We start from the raw sequence: 26,141 nt of genomic DNA, 5'->3' as shown, positions 1-26,141 counted from the left end.
GGCCTCTGCCTTCCCATACCCCAACCAAGCACTGAGGCCTTTCAAGGCACCAGAAATAGGATGAAAGCAAGCACACCAAACTGTTCAAGCTGTAAGTTAGTAACACAAACAAGCAACACAACAGGTTCATCTATTTGTTTTGGCATGCCTGCTACTGGAAACACAGCCTAACAGGTCTTTCAGAATCTGTTTAAAGCCCCTAATTACTTTTTCCTTTGGCTGCCACCTAGTATGTCAAATTTTTACAGTGGAATTAAAACGTCCCCAAGACATAGGCTTATATAATGGAAACAATTACCTATATGAATGGGGAGTTACTGTACCAAATAAACCATTTTCTTTGGTCAGGTCTTGTTCTGTAGCATTAGCGATCACTCAGTCATAAAAGGAAGGGCTCAGAATTCATTGTTGCTAAGGTTTACAAATTCACCATTTTTCTGAAAAATACACTACGAGTATGGAGTGACTTTTCCAGTGGTACAATACAGGAATGCACAAATTATTGCAGTTTTGTATTTAACGTTTATTGCATATCAGTGGTTCATAGCCTGGTAAGAAAGCCCGTTACTGTACACTTTGGTTGACCCTCCTGCTCACCAGCTGGAACTGAAGCTGGGTGCTGGCCACACAGAATGAGATGTAAGTGAGCTAACGAACTACCAGAATACAGAGTTGGCTAAAAGATGCAAAGGAAAATAACACTTAATGGCTGCTGGCCAAGGGAAGCAGAACACATGAACACAGTGGGGCTGGAGCCTGAAACACAGTAAAGCGCAAGAAAACAGCATCAACTTTGCTGCTCGGTACAAGAGTCAGGAAGGATCCTGGACGCATGCAGCTGAAGCCAGCATAGAGCAGTATGTAACTTCTACTTCTCTATTCTAACCTTCACACCAGGTACTGTTCATCAGCTGGCTAATATGTGGCTTTCTGTCGTTCTGAAAGGGCCATCTATATTGGTGCACACTGTTTTGCAGAGGTCCTAGAGGGATTAAAAACCTTCAAGGATAACAACCCAGTTTTGAGAGTTTCTCTGCTCTGCAAAAATCAGAAGGCCTAAACCCAGCACTTGGAAGTGAAATGCTTCCATAGAGAACTGTAGCAAGCCAGTTATTTCTGTGGTAACTGACAGAGTAAAAGATTGTTAATTCAACAGCGCTGTTAAAAAAAGCCCCCGAAACATTCTAAGGTTTTGTTCTCTGTGCTTCTCTGGCATTAAACCTGCTCACAATTCTGTTTAATTACTTTTTTCTAGTAAATGTCCATGAAAGTGTTACTACTTAGAACAGAGCAGTATTTTTATCTCTTACAAAGAGCATTACAATTACTATTCAGTTTGCCATTTGCTTTCAAATGCCTTAGTCTATATCATGATTTCAGCAAAAATAGCAAGATTGCTTTCTGTATCATCCTCAGGCTCCAGTTCTTCATTGTGATCCTTCAGAGAGGTATGTACATCTTGTTCTTGAATGGTCTTCCTCTTTCTTCTGTGAATGTACATGGAGCGATTCTCCGTCTCCTCAGAAGGCGAGTTGTTTGCACTGATGGCAGTTTTCAAAGCTAACTCTAAGCATTTGTAGAATCTAGGAAGAAATAATTGTGTAGTTATTATTTTGTAGGTTTGCTCAGGATCTGCAAAACTACTCGGAGAAACTAATGCTTTTGTAATATAATTAAAATGTGTTAAGAGAAGAAAATCATTACTAACATTGAAATGTTCTAGCCAATACTGGAAGAAAAATTCGAAATACCAGCTTGCGTCCTTATGTATGCTGGGCCACTCCCCTTTGTAATGCTTGTGTGTTAGAAATCAATTAGTGGATGTACCCATGTGCCATTAAGACCCTGTTAATCTTACAGAAACTATAAAATGGTATCAGGTTAAACGACTGATGAATGATAGCATGAATCATCAGATGGACTGCTACTATTAGCAATTGCTTTTAACTTAACAACTACAGAAATTTTCAATGGACGTATAAAAAGAAACTGGTCCTAGTACATGTAGGTGTCTGTCTTTCCAGCATCCTTTTCATCCTCATGCTCTTTGACTCTTCTGCGTATTCTGTTCCTCAGCTGGAGACAAATGTAAAGACCCAAAGTGTGCGTAACCTTCCACCGCCTTCATAAATCATCAGTTTTGGAAACTATACAAAGCATTTAGTGGATTTAAGTGTGCATTGCAATCTGAATACTTCTGAAATGGTTACTGTGTTAGAATAACAAATGCTGTTATCATTAGAAAAAGAAACTTAAACCCTACTCAGTAATAAAGATAGTCTGTAAACTGGTGTTGTTTACAGGTTTTTTGCTTAAACAGTTTATAGTCTTCAGAGCTCAAAAAATTAATTGAAATTGTATTTTAGACTTTGGAGGGGATGTTTTTGGTTTGTTTTTTTTTTTTTCTTTTTTCTTTTTTACATAACCTCTCTCACTTTTGGATTTAGATGTCATGAATAGGATTGGTGTACTCTTACAAACCTGTCAATCCTCCTTGTGTTTTCTTCCATTTTCCGATTAGCTACATGTATCAGAAATTCAATATATTCTTCAGAGACCATCAATTTCCCCTTGTGGCTCAGTGGAACTTCTAAGCAATGAGTGCTCCGGACAGCCTAAAAACACACACAGCAGGATTTATCTAGAATAAAGTTTTTTATTTTATGAAGGTTATTTAAATAATATGGGAAGTTCATTACAGAAAAAAAACCACTTATGCACACAATTGGTTAGTTCACTGTCAACTAAAGCAGAAAGGTATTTCTTTGCTACAGCATGCCCTGTGATAGCTGTCAATCACATTACAATTCAGATCTTGGCTCGTAAAAAAATCAAGGTTAACAGTAACGATATGATTTTGTTACATTCTTTACGTGTAAGTAGAAAAGTCCTTACCATCATAATTTTTCCTCCTCTGCCAACCGTAATACCAGAGTTCCTGAACCCAGAATCGATAGCCAGTGAATGCTGCAGAACAAATAAATGCCTTAAGCAGGTCTTACACACTTTCACAGCAAGAAATAATTATGGATGGGTTGCAATGCAGTTTATAATCTCAATTTTGCAAAAAAACTTATTGAAAACCATCTCCCCAAATTAATGCAGTAACAGTTACATTAAAATGTTTTTAAGATCAAACGCATGTAGTATCACAAATTGTGGTTGGTTTTCAACCAAGCACAGTCAATCTTGATTTGTCTAATCTTAATCCATTAGTGCAGATGGGACATTAACATCCCTCTGGGCACTGTACTATTTTATCTTGAAGAGCTGGTAACCATATAGACAGTCATGAAACACTTTTATAGCTAAAAGTGCAGCAGTACTATAAAAGAAGCTAATCAACTCTCTTCTACATTAATGAAGGAACAAACCCATCACGCATTACTCTCTGGAGTCATTCTGGAAAAGCAGAAGGCAAAGGTACTACTCAATTAGTTGAAACACTGGAGCCAAATGGCCTGGCGGGTAGCAAAATGACATATAAAAAAAACCCATCGCTTTCAGCCAGCGAAAGCAACCCAGGCTCACTGGAAAACATTTTTTTACCAGGCAACCTGCTTCAGCTTGAACACTGAATTGTAGTTGAGTAATTTTGTTTTCTAAGAAGTACAGCAAAATCTCTACTAAGTTTAAAGCTATGTTTTCTTCATCAGCATACTCTTATTACCCCAGTTATTAAACATACAGCACATCTGGGACTATTCTAAGTGCTAAAGCTTACTCAGGAGCCAATATTTTTACTTTTACAGCAAGGAATATAACAGAACAACAATGTAACATTGTTACTTGTTGTAATTTTACCAGAAGCTGTGCATCTTGCAGCTCTTGACATAACACATGAAGAACAAATGGTTCAAACTTGAGCACGACATCACCAGTGGCTTTCTCCAGTGCTGTCATCTGGAAAATACACCAAAATATTTATATTAATACTGCAAGTGTGTACTGTTATTACAAAAAAAAAAAAAAAAAAAAAAGAAAAGAAAAGAATAGCTAGTCAGTGTGTGAAACAAGCATTAAAAATACAGCAAATGAGTTCCAAGCAATCAGGTTTGTTCAGCTGCTTTTGATTTTTCATTGCTCAAAATACATAGAAATTCCATGGATTTCCATGATTCTGTTTGCTAAACTGATTAGGTCTGATAGAAATTCATTGCAAGATAGACTTTAAAAACTTGAAAAACTGCATTTCCCTGTTTACTTCTTTGCACATTCAAACAGATCGATACAGTCAGTACAGCACGGGAAGAGGACTGTTTTATTGCAATCAGATGAAACCTGAGCAGGTTTTTTTAGTTTGGTGTGTTTTTTGTTTTTTTTTTTTTTAAAACTGTTCTTTAAAATCAAAGACATTTAGTTTCTGAAGCACATTCCTCAACTTCAGAAAATTTTCTGGGATTCAGCAGATTAAATTCATGGCCTAACATACTTGATCACTTTTAATCCCAGTTTAAATAATAATGCATAGCCTACTGTATAAGAGTTATAAAAAATTCAGAGGTTGAAATTAGAGGCATAAACCCACAAGACAAGAAAAAAAAAAGTAACTTCATAATTATAAAATTCAAGAAATTACCTTCAAGCCCCTCAGTTCTGCTAGAAGACCAAGATGCTAGTGGCAATCTTTCCTGGATTTGCGAGTGTGGAGAAAGCTATAGGACATTCTGCATGGCTTACTATTACAATTTCTCTATTCTTCTATGCTGTCTTTATGCAGAGAGATCTTAAGGGCTGATATTACTTTCTTCCATTCAGAAAGGTCGCTTTGAGGCAGTTATATTACTTATTTCATTGTATGATTATTTAATCATAAGCACTATTTGCCCCCCCCTTCTTGTTTGCCTTCTCTTGCTTAATTCACATCACTAAAAAATTTGCTATGTTAACTTGAGAAATTTCAGCTGTTTTCCAATACTTTGTTGTTTTGTCTAGCCCTTCTCATCTTTCTTGTAAAATGAAAATATTCAATAAAATCTTCAGGAAATATTAAAATTCATATGCTTTTTTAAGATGTGATGGCACAAAAGAAACTGTTGAAGTAACACTCTCTCCTTTTCTTTAAACACTGAAAAGTATTTAAATGCATTTATGCAGCATCTCCTCCATAAATGTTCTTATTTTAAGTTGAAAGCAGGTATTTCTGAATGGCCAAGTTTGTAATTTGTGCGCCAGATTTTAAAAAATACCCAAGTAACCACAGCTGTGCTAAAGCTGATGAGAAACAGAAACGATCAACATTGCATAATGCACTGTTGTACAGAAACACCTAAGCTAACCTATTTAGCATTTCCTTGGGCCTGGAAACGCGTTCTGTTGACACAGTGCTCCAGTGAGGTGAATTCACCCTGCCCGAGAGTGTGCTAGCACGGTCAAACAGCTTCCTTATCCAAAGCCAGGCTCTGCAGAGTTCGTGTGGTTTCCCTCTGCAGCGCAGCACAAGGCTGGCTGTGTACACTCCAGAGGCCCCCGCCTTGTGTAGTGTCTCTTTGGGCTGCGCTGCTTTCAGCAGGAGTACAAACACGCGCAGCAGTCCAAACACACGCAGCAGTCGGCATTCACGGTGCGTAACACAGGCTGGGACCTGCCACGGGTGCGTGCGTTCCCTTTTCAGGCGTGTTTCCGTGATCGCTTTTCAGACGCTTTCCCATGTTTGAGAACTCTGTTCTAGCCGTCTGAGCAATACAGTGTCCTGCTTCAGCAAAATGATCGGCATCCATTGTGGTTGGAAGCCAAGTCAGACAGACTTGTCTCCGAGACAAGTATTATAACAGAGGACACATTATTAGCTGTGATCCGTGTGCGTGATATCGGTGAGGGTGGTTTTAAGGGTTTCTGTTTCTCTGAAAAGGCTAAGTAATTTAGCAGATACTCTATAGAGGCAGCTTTTCAGCAAGACTACAACTAATTAAGAAAGTCATACTGACTGAAATCATCTATGCATGCTAGCATTGCCCCAAAGCTGCCCTACAACACTTGTTTCCTCAAAAGCTTATTAATGGAACAAAATATTTTCAGTAAAGATTTTTTATTATCTTACTGTGTCTAAATCATTAATTCCCTGCGAACTTAATTTAATAGGGAAATGCTGAAAGTAATTTTCTATTAAGTCTATGAAGTCTGAGGCCCTGATTTGCTCTCAGTTAAGCAGATGGGAAAACACCCACTGGGAATAGGATTAGGCCCCTCATCTCTAAAAGAGTCAAAGTCTAATTGCTGTCATGAAATGACAGAAAATACCTGTCAGCGATACGTAAACAAACTCACACAAATGAAAACCACTCCTTTCCAAACACAGGAGCAATTGCTGAAGTGATACGAAACAGAAAGTGACTTGTGTTTAGTGACTGACCACAGCAGCACATTTACAGTAACGCAGAACGCAGCTCTTGCTCTAGAAAGAGTGTCTGTTGGTACTACAGCAAATGCTGTCACTGCAGCGCTGCACAGCTCCAGTCACGTTACTAGCTCAGGTGTAAGTTACAGTGTGATGAGGGCAGCGCACAGCTCACTGCATTCGGCAAAACCTGCTGACGAGAAAGGGATGAGATGACACCTCACTCACCAGATACACTCTCCTGATGCTCAAGCTAGTCATTTGGAAGGTTTGTCAGCAACAGGCAAACCCAGCAGCTGACAGCATACCTTACAGGACTGTCCGTACAGACACGTGGACAAAACTGTGTGCATCGGTCCTGGTAGAAGGGAATGCTCTGCACATGCACATCTTAAAGTATTAAACAGCAGTGGGCCCAATTCTGCTGTACCTACATCTGAATATCCAATGCTGAAGATGGTCGAGATTCACACCAATAGTGTGTCAAGGAAAAAATTACACCATTTCAGTTTTACGCTATCGTGTAATTATGAGATTATATTTGTGTCGTATCAGTAACCTTCCAAAGAGGCACTGTGTGATACATGATGCTTTTTCTCTAAGCATTGGGAGGATAGTGAGATAAAAATAAATTACAAAACAAATATCCTATGTTCATATTGTTGAGGTTAATACACACAGTGAGGTCAAATGACCTGACAGCCGAAAAGCACAACACACAGCATACAAGATCCTGACTTCCCTTCTCATTTCCTAAATACTGCACTAGCAAAGCTTTGTCATACATGAGAGTACAGTAGTTTAAAAACTAGTTGAAGACATTTTTCTTACACTTGCAATTCATGCATTAAAAAAAAAATCCCATCTACATGTTAAAGGGAACAGGAAAAATCAAGAGTATTTCCTCTCATAAGGGTCAGCAACAACCCAATGTGTCCTACTCAACCTGAAATTTGCTGATGAAAATTTCAGCAAGCTCTGCTTTGCTAGAACAAATACCAAGACAGACAAATATTTTGGAGGAGATTTCTTTTGTGCATGTGTGAGAACGTATGCACGTGGTAAAGAAAGCTGTGAATTGAGTGAAAGAATTTTGACCTTGTAACCGCTTCTTTTTTGGGAGAGACAAAGCAAAGAGATGTATGCAGAGAGCAGGCTATTTTGAAAGCATACTAAAAAAAAAAAAAAAACCACCCCACTATATATACTTCTTTTAAATTTCAGGGGATTTTAAGATACTAAATTGAAAATGCAGTATAAGAGATTCACTGTTACACTAGTTTCAGGTGTCTGTAAGTGAAAGGCTGTTAGCACAGCAAGCTGGGCTCGAGACAGTTTTAAATTCAGGGCACTTTTTTAAACTCAAGACAGTTTTAACTGTCTTGAAGGAGTTACTACATACAAAATGAACATGCTCACTGGCATGCTTACCTGAACACATCTACATTTAATGGAAACAAAGGAATTCATTTTGGTTCCTTCTGGAATTGCTGACCAAAACAAAAAAGCAAGAATGGCCATAGCTTATGAAACAGTTAATGAGGACACAAAATGTTTGTTAATCACAGCTGACTCATTCTGGAGGAGGCATTACAATTACTGGATTAATGGGTATGTCAGGCTCTGACTGTGGGAGAACAGGATAAGTGCCACATTATCCTGCGTCTGTGTCCTCCAGGAACATTGCTGCTCGAGTAAGCGTCATCGCAGATGCTGCCTGACACAGAACTTTCACTAGGCAAATGCCTAGCTTCACACAGCAATTGTTACTTTGGTATTAACAAGGAATACACTGTTTCCATTTAGCCCAGCGTAGTCTGCTAATGACTAGGTCATCACTGTCCAAAGACCAGCAAGTACTCTACAGAAATTAAGCTTATTTTACTTTTGGTTAGGAAGGCTTTTAAATCAAATCTAGTCTCCAGTTGATACCTTGCTGGCAATCCAACAAGAAGGGAAAACAAAGAGCAGATAAAAAATGGAAAATACACTGTTAGACTAACAGTAATCTTTCAGGAAAGGAAGAACACTTGCTTAGAAAAGCATTATTTCCACTTATTCTGAGTAAGGAAAAGGCTTTGAAAAAGTAAGAATCACTGTATCTTAGATTTTCAGAAACTGCTTTTTGAAAGACAATCTTCTGCTATGGCAACAACAGTAATTACTGACTTCTTGTTGAGCCATTGCAATGTGGAGATTATGTGACTCCAGACAGGAGAAAATTATTCAAGTTTTGTATCAGCTGCATTTACAACTATGCAGAGAATTTGGTATGAGGCTCAAAAGCATTCTCTTCAAAGCAGGTCTTAAGAATTTATTAAGCAGAGCACCTGGAGAAAAGTTTATTTTGAAAGGAGAGTGTCAATTCATCTCAGTACCAGGAATAAAAACCCTAAATATTTCTTTATGTTTTACATGATGTGTTTTCCATGACATTAGGAACACTGCATTAAATAAACATCAAAAGTTGTACCGTACTGTCCTCTTACCACATCGTCTTTGGTACACGTTTCATGTGTTACCATGAGCCATGTGCAGTTTTTCTTCTGGATCTCACAGCTGTTTGTATCCTAGTGATGAAGAGAAACGATTAAACTAGCACTACAGGTAGGTGACGTTTGATCTTGTGCTCATATAAGAAAATGGTGCTTCAGAATAAGTGATGTCGCTTTTAAAAAAGCGTGTTTTCTTAACGCAGGAAACCATATTTACGTCAAAGTCGTTCCAAACCGGCTTATCTGCATTTGTGGGTATTCTCAGCCCGGTAAGGCAGCCAGACCGAGGGCCGGCATTAGCCGCGTTCGTGTCCCAGCCCCCGAGATGACAGCTGCCAGAGCGGACACGGCGGACCGCCGAGCGCTGCCTTCTGCCGTTCCACGTCCCAAAACCCCGGCACGTCGCGCCGGGGCTCCCAAACCGCGTGCCCGGCACGCTCCCGGCGCCGCCAGCGCGGCGAGGCCCCGGCCCCGGTCCCGGTCGCGGCCCCTCCGCCGGCCTGCGGCCCCTCCGCGGGGTGCCCGGGGCAGCGGGGCAGCGGGGCCGGGCCCGCCCCGCACCCACGCCAGGGAAGCGGCCCAGGCCGGTGCGGGGGAGCGCGGCGGGCCCGCGGGCACGGAGGGGCGCCGCCGGAGCCTCCACGGGCCCCGAGAGCCGAGCCTTCGGCCGGGCTCCTCCGCGGGCGGGACTCACCGCGGCGCTGCCCTGCGCCAGGACCAGGCGGCCCGAGCAGGAGCTGGTGGTGCAGAACCGCGCTCGCCCGTTGAGGAGCTGCACGACGGGGGCGGCGCGCTCGTCCAGGCCGCCCTTCCTGCTGGCGTCCGCCCGCGCCAGGCGCTGCGCCTTCCGCTGCCGGAACGCCGCCATGGAGGGGCAGGCGGCGGCACCCCGCCGCCGGCACCGCACCTACGGCGGCCGCCGCCCGAGCCTGACGGCAGCCGGCGAGGGCCAAGCCTCCGCGCCCGACGGCCGGGCGGGGCCTGGGGTGCGCGCCGCCGCGCCCGCCCCCCCTCCTGCCCGCGGCTGCCTCCGCCCGCACTCCGCCGCCGATCGGCCCGGGCCCGCTCTCCGCCGCGGGGCCAGGAGCGCTCCGGAGGTAGGCGGCGGCGGGGTTGGGCCGCGGCCAGTCCCGCGCTGCCCGTGGCGGCTGTCCCGGGCGCGCAGGGCTAGGCTACGCAGGCCGAGGCGGACACGGCCGCGGGGCTCGGGCCGGCCCCGCCGGCGGCAGCGGCGGGGCGGAGCCGGGCGGCGAGGGGCGTCTCGGAGGGGCGGGGCCTGTCGGCGAGGGGCGTGTCAGGGGAGGGACCTGTCAATGAGGGGCGTGTCCGGGGCGCGGCCTCGCCGGCGACGCTGAGGGGACGGCGGCGGCGGGCCCGCTCCGTCCGCACGCCGCGGGGCCGCTGTGCTCCGCGGCCGCGCTTCCCTCCGGAGCAGCCGGTGAGCCTGCCAGGAGCCGGGCCAGGCCCCTCTCATCCGGGTGTGCCCCTGCTTGCGACGGAGGAGCGGGGTCCGCTGCCCGGCCGCCCCCGGGGCCCGGGCTCCCGGCGGCCGCTCTGAGGCGGGGGAGGCCTCAGAGCAGTCGGGGCCGCCGCGCCCGGCCTCCCCTCCGCTCCCCTCGGCTGCCGGGGCACCCGCAGAAGTTAGTAGTGTATATCCGTGTGACTGATGCTCCTCCTGACGTGAATAGGTAACCAAAAACGTGAAGCCTTGCTGGCTGTATCAGTGAGGAGAAAAAAGTCGTCAGGTACTTTTAAAAAATCAGTCAGTCGGGTACTTCTAAAAGCTGTAATCGTCCTTGAGAAAAAGCCTGCTTCAGGCTACGGTGCTAAAGTTCTCTAGCCGGAGTTGATCAAAAGCGTGATCTCTTGCTGTCTTTAACCTTCCTGTTTGCTCTCCTGTGATTTTTTGCTGCGTACCCAGTAAAGCGCCTCAGTCTGAGCCGATCACATTCCTGAAAGAATTGTGTATAGCTTTTCCTGTAGTAGGAGTAACTTGGCTCACAGTGTTTTGTTAGAATACCTCACAAACGAATGCAGTTGGAATAGCAGCTTCATCTGCTGATAAATTGTCATCGCTTCCATTAATGCGTATGAGGTTGTGAGCTGCAGCAGCTGAGGGCTGTGGTTCATGCTCTCTGTCGCATACAGCTGCAGTGGCGAAATCCAGCTGGAATTAAGGATTGGAATCTTGAACGTCTGCACTTGTTTTTGCTGACTTGTTTTAACGTCCTACGGTATCTTCTGTTTTTGATAGCTGGTAATTAGGTTTTTGTTGCTTTTTTTTTTTTACAGGTAAGTTTAATAGTAAGCAGGAGCAGTGACTGGAATGTCACTTGGTTAAGATTACCCAGTCAGCCAATGTACGACAGGCTGTTTTGCCAGAATGTAATAGTAAATTGTCAATATTTTTCCCCAAAGTATCGTACATCTCTGCATACGTGACAGCAGTGCAGTGTTTGCAGGAGCTGCTGTAGAAATACTTCTATGGATAAATTATTTGCCTGTGATTCTCTCAATACCCATAAAGTCCTGCATATGGTAGGGTTAATTTTATGCCTTTTGCAAGATTTGTGAAAACAAAAAAACAAACAACCACCAGACCCATAACAAACACAACATCCCCCCCCAATTTAAATCTAAATCAGGAGCGATCTTCTATTTAATCAGTTCCTTGACAGGCAGTTGATTTCTTTATTTTGAAAATGGAAAATAAATTATGAAGGCGTTACAGTATTATGGTGTTTTTTTTTCTCCCCCAGATATTCTGATCGCTATGGCGGCCACAAGAAATGTGATGAGAGCTGTCAGAGTTTTTGAATTTGGTGGCCCTGAAGTGCTTAAACTGCAGTCAGATGTTTTAATTCCTGTTCCAAAAGAAAATCAGGTATATATGAGTTCTGTGAACTGAAATAATGACATTGAATGGTAATAGGAACACTTGGAACAGAGTAAAGAATACAAACCAAAACTTTCCATCTTGAATACGTAGTTTTTGATCAGTGTATTCATGCTACCTGACATGTTTAACAAATGTGGGCTTTTTACTGTCGTATGGGCTACATAATCCATAAAAGGATTTCCTGAAAACAGCTTCAGTTCAACACTGGATTTTTGCTGACTCTGTGTAAGAATTTAGTTAAAATGCCATGACACTGTGCTGTGAATTCAAGTTCTAAATCTTTTTAATTATTGCTTAAGAAGCATCTTTTCTTTTAGGTGTTAATTCAAGTCCATGCCTGTGGGGTAAATCCTGTCGAGACATATATTCGTTCTGGAAATTATGCTAGAAAACCGGCTTTACCCTATACTCCTGGCTCAGATGTGGCTGGTGTAATAGAATGTGTTGGGGAACATGTGACTGCATTCAAGGTATTTATACATTGGGTTTTAATTCATTATTGTTTATTGTATCCTCTTCTGTGATTGCTATACTACTGTTCCTTTTTTTATTGCTTATAATCATGTAATCTGTTCGGGGGGGGAAATCACCTTCATTGACTGGTAAAAGCACGCAGTGAGAATCATACTGGCAGCCCAGTGTGCAGATCGAACTGTAGGGAAGTCTTTAATGCTGTTGGCCTCCAAGAGTTAGAAGGTCTCAGAAGAGGCACTTCAGTTTGTCTGCTTGAAACAATGGTATCAGGTGTACAAAAGTTGTGGGTCACAACTATTTTTTATGGCATCGCAGAAATATTTGAAGTTGGATGCTTCACATTTGAGGTAATAATTTCATGCAGAACTGAAAAAATTTCTGTAAAGTTTTTTGGGGAAGTGGAAATAGCTTTTATTTTACTGACCTATGAAACCCCATAAATTACATATTTGTTGTTAAAACTGTTAAAATACTTCATTACTCCAGTTTAGTAATTTTGCTTAGATTTTCCCAGGGGGAAAGTCTTGGGACAGGAGAAGGCGATTATCAGCTTGCTGAAAGATATCTATGAAATTTATTTAGTTTTTAAATCCATTCTTCCTTTCAAGTGACTAAGACTGTTGGTCTCAGGCAAACATAAAAATTGTAGTTAAAATTGTGTTGGAATTTCCTGACTTGGAATTTATGTAACTATTGTGGGAGAGATGAGAGATTTGGTTATCTAGAGAGAAGAATCATGTTTATTCATATTTTCTTATCAGTAGTTTGCTATATCTGCTGTGCGTGTGTTTTGTTTCTTACGGAACTCATGATGCTCTTTGCTTGAACGAAAGAGAGAGATGATGAGATCAATACGTGCCACTGACAGACATCCTGAAAATGCAGAGTAGCCAAGCTCATTCATTCGCGTACTCATAGTGCTTGAGAAACAGCTGTGCTGCTATGCAGCCCTCTGCACAGCAGTTAATACCCAATGTCTGCAAACCAAACTGGCGTAGTCCACATACTATATGTTTAATGAGATCAACGTGCAAATAAGTCGAAAAATCAGAGCTCAGTAACTGCGAATGTTAACGGGTACTGGCGTTCTGCAAGCGGGCTTGTAGAAGGTTGGGTGCTGACCTGGAGCACAGCAGCTGGCGTCGTACCCCGTCGGCAGGACTGAATCGCTTCAGCGCCCGCACACACAGCACGCTGCCAGGTGGTACGTTTCCTGCATCGCCTGCTGAATTGCTGGTTGGAGTATTCACTGTTGAAGAACAGCAGCGATATTTAGTTACATTAGGGCATATTAACAGCATATCTTTTTTCCATGTTTAAACAAAAATAATTGAGAAATGTTTCTTTTGTGTCTGCAAAAGCTTTCGAGGTTTTGCATTTGAAATCTGTGGATGGAATTCTTTAGTGTTCAGGTTCATTAAGGTTAATATTAATGAGACAGCAGGTTTGTGTGTTACACTGTGGAGCGGGGTTTATAATTATGACACTTAAATCTAAGTATATGAAATTATATGGTTTGTGTTGCATTGATTGTATGTATTAGCATTTATAAAAATCTTCTCTGTGACAAATATAACTGGTTATTTTTAATAGAGCTGTTAGAAATAGCCTAAACTTCTGTGAACTGGTTCTTAATGTATATTAAGGAAAAAAGAAGGGAGATTATTAATTTCTCTATTTTCTTTCCCTCCTTTCCAGAAAGGTGACAGGGTTTTTACCACTGGTACAATCTCTGGAGGATATGCAGATTATGCAGTTGCTGCAGCTAATAGAGTCTTTCCTTTGTCGGATAAATTGGACTTTAGGCAAGGAGCAGCGATTGGAATACCCTACTTCACTGCTTATCGTGCTCTTTTCCAAAAGTAAGGTGCCAAATCTAAGTTTGTGCATTTTGCTTTTGAATATTTAAAATACTGAAGCCCATATTTTCATTGTCTTGCAAAATGGGGGGAGATCAATGAGTGGGAAATGTTTAAAACACTTAAGTTAAATTCGTTATACTGATGGAATTGTCAGACAATTGCTACCTAGAAGCTAATGACTGTATTTTCCTGTTAAGTATTTCTTCTTAAGAGAACAGACCTGGGAAGGATTCTTCTATAAGTATCATGTAATAAAACGTGTAACTCTTTTTCAGTACTCTTTGGTATTTTAGCTAGGGAAGAAAACCAGGAATAGTTCTAATTTCTTAATTAAATGGACAATGTGCTGTAGAGCAGACCCACCTCTTTTCTTCATGAGCCTCTCTTGTCAGAGTCTCTGTGTACAGTCCTGTCTGGTGCCCTAGGACAGTATGACGAGTAAAAAACAGACTTCCGTGTCAGCTAGGTAAAGAGCTTAGGACTGGTTTAGTTTGATAGAACAAATTATTAGAACGAGTGTGGTTTATGTTTATGTTATTTTTTTGCCCCATCCCTGGAAGTGTTCAAGGCTAGGCTGGATGGGGCCTTGGGCAACCTGGTCTAGTGGAAGGTGTCCCTGCCCATGGCAGGGGCGTCGGAAAGAGATGATCTTTAAGGTCCCTTCCAGCCCAAACCATTCTGTGATTTTCAGATCTGTAACAGCTGAAGGTCTTGAACTGAGGTTCAGTACCAGACTGTTACTTGCTGCTAGTTGCATGTTGACAAAATTGCATATTACTTAAATTCATAAATGGTATGGTCTATTTTGCCTCCTTGTTTTCCCAAAGAGGCTGATTATACCTGTTTAGCCATAACATAAATTGGAAGTAATACTATGTGAAAGCTGAGATTTGATGTCAGTATATACAGCCTTATGGTTAATGATTATGTACTACAATCGTAATGCCAGTATTTTCTGTTTTTCCATTCAGAGGGCGTGCCAAAGCAGGGGAAAGTGTGCTAGTACATGGTGCGAGTGGAGGAGTAAGTATTTTGAGAAGGCAAGTTATAAGAAATGCCGCTTTCTGTCCCTGTTATCTGCTTTTGTCTGTGATATGATTTATGGCCACATTTATATCAATTAATAGATTAACAAAATTAGGTTTTTATTTCAGACACTTTAGGATACTTTTTTCTTAGAGCAAATCCTGTTATTCCAAATAACTATGAAACGGCGTGAGTGATTGTGTAAGGCCCCTAATACAGAGGGTCACATAATAAACACATTGCGGAAGTTGGTCTGGAAGCTTTATAACTGGTCTTCCTAAGATAAAACTAATAGCAGAAAGCTGTAATTTTAAAATATGTGCAAGTTGTTCTCAGTTCTCTGAGCAGTAATCACTGGTGCATAGCAACTGTGCATTTCTGGCATATTTTTTACCTATTGGCTAACAGCTAGCTGCACAAGGAGATACACTGGAATATATATATATATTCCTGACTGAATACTGTGTGAAATTGAACATACATTCTTACTTTGGTTTTACATGACAAGCTAACTTTAGGTTTCTTTCACACAATGTTCTAGTTTGTCCCCCGTACTCTGCACTTCGTTGCTCAGCTTCTGCTGACATATCGAACAGCTGCTATAAACGGGCAAAGTTTCCTTAATTATTTGGTAGACAGCAAAAAGGTGATTATGACAGTCTCGTATGAGGAGGAATTCAGATCTCATTCTAAGATTCTAGAATGATATTCAGCATCATAGCCTCTTTTTTTTTCTTTTAAACTAAACATAGTTCTTATTTGTTTTATGTTTCTTGAAAAGATATATTGCCTTTGGTTTGCAGAAGCGTATAATGCGAATCTGTTGTTCTGTGGACTTGTAACCTTTGTTATAGGAATACATGTCAAAGCAGTGAGATACATGTAGGTATGAAGCACATGCTGAAGAGAAAAGATTGTTTGTGCTGTATCTTTTCTTTCAAGTGATGCTGATTTACATAATGATTCTTAAAAATGTGCCTCCTTTTGAATTTTTCTCTGAAAATCAGTCTGGCCATGATGTATTTTAATTAGTGGTGTTTGTTTTTTCATTTAGTTGAAAACTGATGATCTGCTATTGAGAAAACAAGGTCACATTTGCCAAACAGTTTGGGCAGATCCTGGCCACACAGATGGTCATGGTAGATTTTTTTGAGAAGCCTGTCCATTTATTTTCTGTGTTATTCATACATACAAATTTAAATAGCAGAGCCACAGAATGGAGTTTTTATGGTCTTCTTTGTGTGTTTGTTTATTATTTTGTTGTCCCCCCAAAAATATAAAAACATACGTACCTTAACATATCCCAGAGGAGGTATCCAGCTGTATGGTTGGTACAGTGGGCTGCTGAATCTGTAGCCTCAGGAAGCTGACCAGCTGGGACTGAATCCCATTGTTCGTGTCAGCTGTTCCCTCGTTTTGCATTCATATTCCGTTGGCGTGACACAAAGCAAAACCAAGAGATGGCATTGGTATGCCTCAAGTGATCATTGGCTCCAACGTCAGGTTTTTATGAAGGCATCCCTCACCTCTAAACATCCTCTGGAGTGCAAAACTGGTATGAGACACTGAGAATTTGGTTTCTAAAGATATTATTTAATCTGTTTGTGAAAGGTACAAAAGTACTGTTAATAAAATTTGTGCTTGCAGATTGTCTTTGCAATATATAATGCTGGTATCAATAGCAGCTGATTCTGTGAAGAGAAGAATTTCCTTGGCTTTGTATCTAATATATATGGCCCAACTTTAACAGATAGACAACATTCTACATGGATTTATATCAAATGCTGAGAGCTATTAAAAAACCCACAAGACTGTACTATGCCTCTGTAAATATCTTTTCTTTTTTCAAAGAGTATTTGCTATCTTTAAGATCCAAATTACTTATTATGGCTAAAAATAAATGTTACCAGGCCAGCCTTTTAAATGAGTAAGTTCCAAGTTGCTGGTAGAATACATAAAATTTAAAAAGCTAAGAAAGAAGGAGAAAAAAAGACCTTTCTTTCTTTTTCTTTTTTTTGTTTTCTTTTCTTATTTTCTTTTTCCCTCAGGTGGGAATAGCAACATGTCAGATTGCCAGAGCTTGTGGTTTGAAGGTTTTGGGTACAGCAGGAACCGAGGAAGGCATGAACATAGTTCTGAGAAATGGCGCTCACCAAGCATTTAATCACAGAGAAGCTAATTACATTGATAAAGTTAAGGTAAGCATGTTTTCAGGGCTAGGTGGTGCAGCATGTATTTTTCTTACTAACAAAATGTGAACAGTTGTTTGCAGAAGTTTTTTAAAGGAGATTTATGTAGAAGTAATAGTGTACTGCCTTTTTCATTTCTACACAAGGGAAAACTTTTCCAGGCTGGGGAAGCTGAGCTTTCTTCACAGACAATGGCATTTAGAGACTCTTGCATTCCAGAAAATTCCAATATGGTAGCATATCATAATTCAGCATATCAAATATGCTAAAATTAAACTTAGTAGCTGTCAGCTTTAGTACAAAGGCTGTATTTAAGATTTAAACAATAAACTGTAAAATGTATGTTATCTGTAGCATATGAAATAAACAGTGGTACCCAAGCACTAATTGGAGTGATTTAAATAACATGTTATGTCCTGTATAGGAACACACAGGGATGGAAGGAGTTGATATAATAATAGAAATGCTCTCTAATGTCAATCTTGCTACTGACTTGCAACTGCTGTCCTATGGAGGAAGGGTGATGGTAAGTATTTTTTGTGACTGACTTTAGTTTGTGCATTTAGCAATGCAATTCAACAGTTGTAACTTGAACTACCTTTTAATTCGTTTGTAACAGGTTGTGGGCTCTAGAGGTCCTATTGAGATAAATCCGAGAGATACTATGAGTAAAGAATCTAGCATAATTGGAGTTAGTCTGTTTCTTGAAACTGAGGTAAGAAACATTTTTATTTTAAAGAATGTTTTGTTGGCTTATTCCAACACCTCCCTATTTCCAGTTAAAATCATTTGTAGGGATGAAAGCGTAATGAACGTGTTTGTTCATTCCTTTATGTTATGATTGAATCTCAGAACATCATAAAATATTTTTGGCTTGTGAAATTTGGTTTAACACTTGCATAAATAGTCAATATTTTCTAAAATGTAAAGACCTGGTGGTAAATGCTGTCTTTATTACCTGCAGGAGGAGAGGCATGAATGTGCAACAGCACTCCTTGATGGCATAGAAGCTGGCTGGCTGAAACCAATTGTGGGCTCTGAATATCCGCTGGAGAAAGTAGTTAAGGCTCATGAAGATATTATTCATAGCAGTGGTGCTCGAGGAAAGATGGTGCTCGTTCCATAAAGTCTTTTTCCATTTATTTTGTAGCTGTTCTTAATGGTACCTTTGCTTACATGATTCATTGGATGTAAAACATACTCTTGATCAGGTTTGACAGTAACAGCAAATGCTAACTTACATTAATTAATTAACAATCTATTTTCCTTTTGTAATAAGCAGAGTTGCATATACTTCAAAGTAAATTTGTAGCTTTTTTGGCTGATGTGGAAATAATAAATTTTCTCGGCTGGTGTGGCCTTGTGATGCAGGGGAAACTAATATCTAAGATAGAATTTGATATCATGCTCTATGTGAAGTTATAGTGAGGCCACTGTAGGTAGTGCAAAATGAAGCCTGCTTTTTCAGCAGATACACAAATGTATATAACTAACTATGTGCATATAACTAGGACTCTAAATTCTTCAGCCGCAAAATTTGCCTTATTCATCTTTTGTCAGGTAATTTACTTGGAATAAAAGCTTTTACTGCCAAAATAGTTCACTTCCCAGATCAAAAGATGGCCAAAGAATCTCTAAAATGTGAATTGTTAGGAAGCAGAGGCAGTTTCATTTTTCTACGCCTGACTTAGTATGTGAGGTGAAAGTGTCCCAGTTAATCCAAAGGGACCATAACTCTGAAGCTGCATGCTAATACTTGCTACTTGGCAACAAATCATATTGGCAGAAGCAGCTGATTCCTTGACGGTAAATGGCTGGGTAGGGAGGATTTAAATTCTTCCTGTGATCTTTATTAAATTTAAAGTCACCTGAATCCCTGGCTACAATGAGGAGAAAAGAGAGGCTGCACTGCTTTCATGAGTACTGAGAATTCATGTTATTTCATAAATGAATGTGTATACATTGTTGACTTGTTCCACATACAATCCAATTAAGGAAGGACAGTTTCTTTGATATGTTGACAGTTTTTACACTCAAAATACTGTTTGGTATTACAGGCACTTCCTTTTAATGATATAATTCTCTAATAAGCAGTGAAGTCATCACTTGCAGAAGAGTTTTCTCAACTTTGAATGTGAGCTTTTCTGTTCCTTTGAGGAAAAGTGAGTCCTTACTAAACAGAAACTTTTTAGAAGTATTTTTGTCTGTGAAGGTTTCTTGCTTTTTAACATTTGGTCTGGATTCATTTGGTGTCGTGCTATCATAAATCAGCACACACTCTCTGAATCCATGTATAGTTTTCTCAGGGTGGTAGCTTCATCACACTAGCATTTTCTAAATTGTGATTTTTTTTTCTGAACAGGCATTCATTTCTACTGATGTTTTGCTTAATCTAAACTAAGAAAATAATTGGCAAAATCTTTTGAAATGTCTGGATTTCTGCTCTATGATTGTGATCCCTTCTTAAAATACTAAGGTAAGAGAGGACCCCACAATATGGCTCTTTATAAGCCTCTCGATCAGATCTTAACGTTTTGTTTTAGTGCTTAATCGACCACGACTGTTCTGTGTGTGGTTGGGAGAAACCAAATCTTGACACGCTACTTGTCTCTAGAGCCTGAAACTGGTTAGTTATTTTACCTGTGTGTCCTCTAGGAAAAACTGGCTCCTTTCAGAAAATTGGACACTGTTTGTGTTGAACTCTTGCTGACATTCTAGTGTCTTCGTTGTGCTTGGCAGACGTGTTTAAAACAAAACAAAAACTTATGCCTGATCTCTGGTTTTGCACCTTTTTTTTTTTTTTTTTTAAATTAGAGTAGTTGGAATTGAAATATTTTCCAAGCCTGTAGACATGTTAGCATATAAATACTAGGTGTACTAAAAAAAGTGGTAGAAAATTGTTGACTTATTTACACAGAAGATGTTGCAGGTGATAGCCTCTGTCACCTGTAAGATCCTCCTTCTTGCCAAGTAACTTCCCTTGGAGGAGACCAGGAATAGTTGGATCATTACAACTGATGCAGTGCCAGCTTGTTTAAAATCTGTCTCAGAAAATATCCAGTCTTTCTGCTTGATTTTTCTCTTGTGCATAGTTATATAAAGAGATGCAAAATACTTGCTTGGAAATAAGATAATATAGCTTTACTTCCTCCCGCTCTTCCAAGTGCAGTCTCGATAGACCTGGAAGCGGGTCCTGGGCTTCATGTGGTCTTCTCCAACAGCCACGTTTCTTGTGCTATCACTCCTAAATGGGTGAAAATATTTTGGCACTTTGTTAATGGAAAGCGGATGATTCATGGTAAGTGCATGGAAATCAAGAGAGAATTTTCTTTAGAGCTCTAGCAAAAAGACTTATTTTTGTGTCATTGTAGTTGATATGGATAACAATAGTTGAAGTATCATGGAATCGTAGAATGGTTTGGGTTGGAAGGGATCTTTGAAGATCATCTAGTCCAACTCCCCTTTCACAGGCAGGGACATTTTTCACCAGAGCTGGTTGCTCTAAGCCACATCCAGCCTGACCTTGAACACTTCCAGGAATGGGGCATCCACAACTTCTCTGGGCAACCTGTTCCAGTGTCTCAGCACCCTCATCGTAAAAAATTTCTTCCTTACGTCGAACCTAAATCTACTCTCTTTCAGTTTAAAACCACTGCCCCTTGTCCTGTCAATACAGACCTTGGTAAAAAGTCTTTCTCCACCTTTCTTATAAGCCCCCTTTAAGTATTGAAAGGCTGTAGTAAGGTCTCCCTGGAGCCTTCTCTTCTCCAGGCTGAACAACCCCAACTCTCAGCCTGTCCTCATGGGAGAGGTGATTGTTGAGTACATCAGCCTTCTCCATGTTGGTTGTCACTAGCTCTCCTGTCTTTCTTACTGGAGGTAGTGCATTTTCTTTAATCTTCCTTTTCTGGCCAAGAGGCTTATTATTCTTAGCATGCCTCGCCAAATTCAGCTCCAACTGTGCTTTAGCTTTCCTAATCCCATCCCTACACATCTGGGCAGCGTCCTTGTATTCTTCCCAGGATGCCCATGGAAGTATGTGTGCTCATGCTACTTCAAATCTAGCTAGCAGAGTTAATGAGACTGTTGGGAACTGTTCTTTGCCCAGTTGCATGTTGTTATTTTCTAATTTGAGAGAATGTGAGATAAATAATGAACATTGATATTTTTCTAAATAATTGAGTATAGATACTAATCTTTTTCATATTCTACAATTTAATTCTAATGCTCACACTCACTTTTGAGTTAGCAATCAATGATAGGGAAGACTGGTGTCAGATCTGTTTGTGGCATCTGTCCTTCAGTTACACCTAGATTAATGTTTTCTTTTTATTAAAGGCACTGGTAAGGTCTCATTGGGTAGTAGTTTTATCATTTCTGTAGGCTGGGAACTGAGGCTCAGGTCCAAGACAGGTAACATCCTGGAGACAAATATTGTTGTGCAAATTGTAGTGGGTTGGGGGAGTAAATTAGAATCATTTTCAAGAATATGAACTTGTGAGCAATAACTAGGCACATATCACAAAAAAGGAAAGACAATCTTTACAGTGAAGCTTATGAAACCAATTCAATGAATACTGATGATAAAACAGCAAGGTCTTAGTGTCAAATAGGGAAGGAATGTTTTTCTAATGCAAGGTTAAGTAATGTAAGGAAGACTTTGTCCAGCACCAAGTTGGTCCCTGTGGAAGTGCATCTCCTGTGTTTTAAATTAACTCTTTGGTAGATAGGAGACCCCTTGAAGTTCAAGATTCAGGTTTGCAATGTCAGGTTTTTTCAGGTATGGAAAGGTCTCTTTTAATGCCATGTTAATTTTATTTGGGACTGCTACTCAAGTGATAATTTAAACTTACAAGTGAATAATTTTTTTAACATACCATAAACAGATACACGTCTCTACAAAGATATACATACTTTTTCCAACAATATTAATTCAGTAGGATTTAAGTAAGTATTTGTATTTCTGGTGGGGGTGGATGATGTTAAGATATTAGAGCTGTAAGCCTTGTTATTAAACGCAGGACTAAAGGAATATGCTGGATCACTGACTTAAGCCCTCATTTCTTTCAAGCAGTTTGTCATATAATTGGTTTTGTGAACTTCTTGAGCTCCATCTTCTAAAGTGGGTAGACCACAGTACTGTTTCTTCTGTGCAAATATAAGTGTGAGGTTGTTTTGCTATTATACCGAGTCATTTAATGATTTCTTGTTCTTATAAACCTTAAAACCATTGCATCAAATGGATTGTTTTACCAGCGAAGAAGATTCAGTGTTTCTGGAGTTAAATTTCAAACTGGAGTTTGATTTCAAACTAATATTTCAATAAGTGCTTTTGAAAATAGTTGCTAGGGAAGAGAAGGATGAGGCAGACTCAGCTGTAGTAACGCATTAACTTGGTACCCTGCATCCTAGTCCCCCCCAGGTGTAGTAGGATACTTCATACCTCGAAGCTGTGTAGATGCCCGGATGGGTAGAAGCTGGTTTCCTTCCATGTTGCACTTTCCATAGGAGTAGGGAGCTGCATGTCTACTTAGTCGGAATTTGAAGGTTTAAGAATGATTAACCTAGTGTAAGTGATGTGGGTAGGTAGTTCTTTAGCTGATTATTCAGGTAAAAGATGCTGATTATTCCTATTCATTCTGGCAGAATGCAGTCTGGGGCAGTGATGGCATGTAGGGAATCTGTGATTCCACTTGACAACACTGTTAGAAAAAGTAAAACATCTCTTAAGGTACTAAATAGCAGGTTAAGAGTAACAGTTAATGACGGATGTGGTTATGGAGATGATGTGCATACAAAAATATATGCTTTCTTTATACAGTGCATGTTTTAAAATATTTAATTCTTTTTAATTTGGCCTTTGGTCAGAGGGTATTATAGTAATGAGAGGCTTATGATTTACAGTGACTACTTTCTTGATTAGTGCTGCCTAATGCTAATGCCTAAGCTAATGCTTGGAGATGAAATTCAGAGCATACAGTCTGTGTACGCATTGCTGCTGTTAACACGGGTAGTGTTTGTTACGGGGTTTCTCACCAGAAGGTGTCAGAGTAGTTCTATTTTTATTACATTGCTGGCTTCTCTCTACAAAGGTAACCTAGCAGAATAAAACAGCATAACTTAGACTGCTTTGTGAAGAAATGTAATATAACATTTAATGTTTTTGTCCATTTTTGATATATCATACAAATGGAAGAGGTTGTTTTGATTTTGGAAAAAGTAGTGTGACTAAAAATGATGAGGTAGCACTGAACATAGCGTGGGAAGGAGTGAGGAAGCTGTAGTGGGTGCTTTCAGGCTGCGGGCAGGAGATGGGTATGTGAGACCCGGGTTGTATTGCTGGTACGAGGTTGGGCTCCAGCTGGTGGGTGTAGCTGTGGCAGTGTAAGACCTTGTCAGCGCTGTCATGCTGAAGGTGGGGGGGCATCGATTTGCCCGTGACTCAGTTACAGTAGTCCAAGCCTTGCATATTAGTGCAAACCCACCTTGGCTGTGATGTGCAAGGGGGAATGGCTGAGCTGTTCATGGATGTTCAGGCTGCGCTCTCTGTTAGAGAGACACTGAAGTCCAGTGGAGGGAAGATCATCTTGGCTAGGTAACTTCTTCAGCTGCTGCAGCTGAATTTCTTAGAGCTGTTATTTGTCACGTTTCTGGCTAATCTCTCAGGTGTATCTGGTCTGTTCAAGCCACCCATCCAGAGAATTTGTCAGTCTAGAGTCCTTGGTTCAGCTCTCCATTTAGGACATGCCGTCCCCTTGGCAGGGTAGAGAAGGGAAGAGGATGAGGATCATAGAATTATTCTGCCCCTAAGTCAATTGTCTGTCAGGTTGTTTTTTATTTTTGAGTAACTTGTCCTGATTTAATCAGATGGGCTTTCTGAAGCAGTGGTTCCCAGTGGTAGTCTGCTTGGGTGCTGCTGTGGGTGGTGGGAAGGGTTGCATGGGCTTTCTCTCACTTCTGTGCAGGTAAGGTTTGGGGTTCAAGGTGTGCAGTTTTTTTCGCATGCCACGGTCTGGAAACTGCTGCTACACATGTTTCTGAAACAGAAGAGTGGAATAGTTCTGAAAAGCAGCTGCTGTTTGTTAATCTCATTGTGCCCCAAACAAATGCTGCCTACGCTTTCTAGTCATTTTTAATCCCCTCTTCGTTGTCATCATGTGGTCCCTGTGTGTATTCCTGACTTCGTGTGCTACAGCATGATACAATAAGTTAATGAGACTTTAATTATGGGGTTGGGAAGATAAAAAACCAAGAGGATATCGATGTTCTTGGTAGTTGCTTCCTTTACAAAAGACAATTCAATATGAAGTGCGGGTAGATGGTGCCCAAGACGACCTGAGGACAGCGGCAGTCCCTTCACATTTTGGAGCAGCGGGGGAAGGCCGGCCCTACACGCTGAGGACCTACAGCCGGTTCAGTTGTACTGTGGCCCCTGAACGCATTACCTGTGCATTGGTGCTTCAACTTGAACCCACGAGAAGTGGAGGAAGAAGGGAAAAACAGGAGCATGGAAGGGTGATTCCGCCTCCTTTGCTTGAGTACAGCTAGAGATCGTTGAAATTCATACTTTGGACCTCCCCTGTCCTTTCTGCTGAAAGAACGGAAATCAGGGTGGGTATCTGAAACGATCCTGCATCCTCTCACCTCTTGTGCCGTACCGCTAAGTTCACGGCTCCGTGTCGCATCAAAACGCCTCCTCCGTCCCCTCCTTTTCCTTCTCTTCCCCTGAAAGCCTGGAGTTCCCGCCGGGCAAAACGTGCCCTGCGGCCTCCCCTGCCCGTTCGGAGCTCGGGCCCTGTCACCCCACGGGCTGCTGCGGCTGCGTGACGCCGGGGCCCGGGCCGCTTCCCCGCGGGCTGCGCGCCTCGGCTCCGGCGGCAGGTGCGCGGGGCCGCCGCAGGAGCGCTCCAGGGCCGCCGGGGCAGGCGGCAGCCCGGCCGGTGCGCGGGCAGGGCCGGCCGGGGCTCAGGGAGCCGCCGGCGGCGCGGGGCCGGACCCCCGTCCCCGGGCGCGGCCCGGCCCGCCTCCCCCCGGCCCCGCCGGCGCCGCCATCACCGGCGGCGGGAGCCCCGCCCGCCCCCGCGGCCGCCCCGCCGTGTCCTAGCGACGCCCGGGGACGCGGCCGGCAGCGCCGGGGCCGCGGGCACCGCCAGGCCCCCCGCCGCCGCCGCCATGAGCGGCCCGCAGCCGGGGTGAGTGGGGCGGCGGGCGGGGGGCGGCCGGGGCCGGGCGCGGGCCGGTCCCTTCCCCGCGGCGTTGCCCCGCCGTCCCTCGCTGCCCCGCCGGCTGCTGAGGTGGGGGGGGCGGCGGCAGGGGGGCCCTGGGGCCGCCGCGCCAACGGGCTGAGCCCTCGGGTGCTCCCGGGGTCCCGCAGCCGCCCGCGGCGCCGCAGCCCGCCTGCCTGGAATAACGAGAGCTGGGCGGCCGCTCCTTGCTTAACGATCGGGTTTGCCTTTTTAATTCTGTGAGAAGAATGGCCTAGAATGGAGCGAACAACCTGAGAGACCTAAAGGTGTTTCCTTGCACTCCAGCGCGGGCAAAACGTTGGCTTTGGGCGTCAGGTGCGTGCGGCGGCGGGCTGGGAGGAACCGGTGGCCCCGGGCGGAGGTGAGCGCTTTTTAACCCAGGTCCCCTCCGGCTCTTGCGGCCCTCCGCCGAGGTGGTTGCTTGGTTCTGGGAACGGGGCGATGGAGTCACAGGTAACGGGGCCACTGACTTCGGGCATTTCCCGTTGTCGTTGTCCGGCTCCACATCTGCCGGTCGCGAGTTTCAGACCATCCAGACTTCCCCAGGCTGATGTGAGTTACAGATACTGAGAGACTGAGTATCTCTGTAGACTTCCATCTCCATGACAAAATT

At 42.5% G+C, this 26,141-nt stretch overlaps 3 protein-coding genes across 8 annotated transcripts in view; 2 read left to right on the top strand and 1 right to left on the bottom strand.

Annotated features, from left to right (window-relative positions):
• Window positions 1–502: 502 nt before the first annotated feature.
• TYW3 (tRNA-yW synthesizing protein 3 homolog) lies at window positions 503–9,838 on the bottom strand. Its single transcript, XM_030032298.2, has 6 exons — window positions 9,527–9,838; window positions 8,827–8,907; window positions 3,805–3,903; window positions 2,896–2,967; window positions 2,482–2,615; window positions 503–1,583 (listed from the first exon to the last, which is right to left on the bottom strand). The coding sequence occupies exons 1-6, from the start codon at window positions 9,698–9,700 to the stop codon at window positions 1,364–1,366; spliced, it is 780 nt and encodes a 259-aa protein (XP_029888158.1). The 5' UTR covers window positions 9,701–9,838; the 3' UTR covers window positions 503–1,363.
• An 11-nt stretch (window positions 9,839–9,849) lies between these two features.
• Window positions 9,850–22,466, top strand: CRYZ (crystallin zeta). Of its 6 annotated transcripts, none has more exons than XM_030032297.2 (9): window positions 9,850–9,929; window positions 11,592–11,716; window positions 12,049–12,201; window positions 13,904–14,067; window positions 15,039–15,090; window positions 17,142–17,291; window positions 17,707–17,808; window positions 17,902–17,997; window positions 18,247–22,466. In XM_030032297.2, the coding sequence occupies exons 2-9, from the start codon at window positions 11,606–11,608 to the stop codon at window positions 18,406–18,408; spliced, it is 990 nt and encodes a 329-aa protein (XP_029888157.1). In that variant the 5' UTR covers window positions 9,850–9,929; window positions 11,592–11,605; the 3' UTR covers window positions 18,409–22,466. The 6 variants fall into 6 exon arrangements, with proteins under 6 accessions (XP_029888157.1, XP_029888156.1, XP_029888153.1 ...); XM_030032293.1 differs by lacking the exon at window positions 9,850–9,929 and adding an exon at window positions 10,178–10,520; XM_030032294.1 differs by lacking the exon at window positions 9,850–9,929 and adding an exon at window positions 10,178–10,577.
• Window positions 22,467–25,440: 2,974 nt separating this feature from the next.
• ERICH3 (glutamate rich 3) overlaps window positions 25,441–26,141 on the top strand; it is a 38,599-nt gene continuing 37,898 nt past the window's right edge. Inside the window, 1 exon segment of the mRNA XM_041128067.1 lies at window positions 25,441–25,474. Within this exon segment, the coding sequence (XP_040984001.1) occupies window positions 25,455–25,474 (20 nt within the window). The 5' untranslated portion in view covers window positions 25,441–25,454.

This window comes from Aquila chrysaetos, chromosome 12 (assembly GCF_900496995.4).
Source record: "Aquila chrysaetos chrysaetos chromosome 12, bAquChr1.4, whole genome shotgun sequence".
Lineage (NCBI taxonomy): Eukaryota > Metazoa > Chordata > Aves > Accipitriformes > Accipitridae > Aquila > Aquila chrysaetos.
Note: the sequence above shows the minus strand (reverse complement) of the source record. Positions and strands in the feature narration are given on the sequence as shown.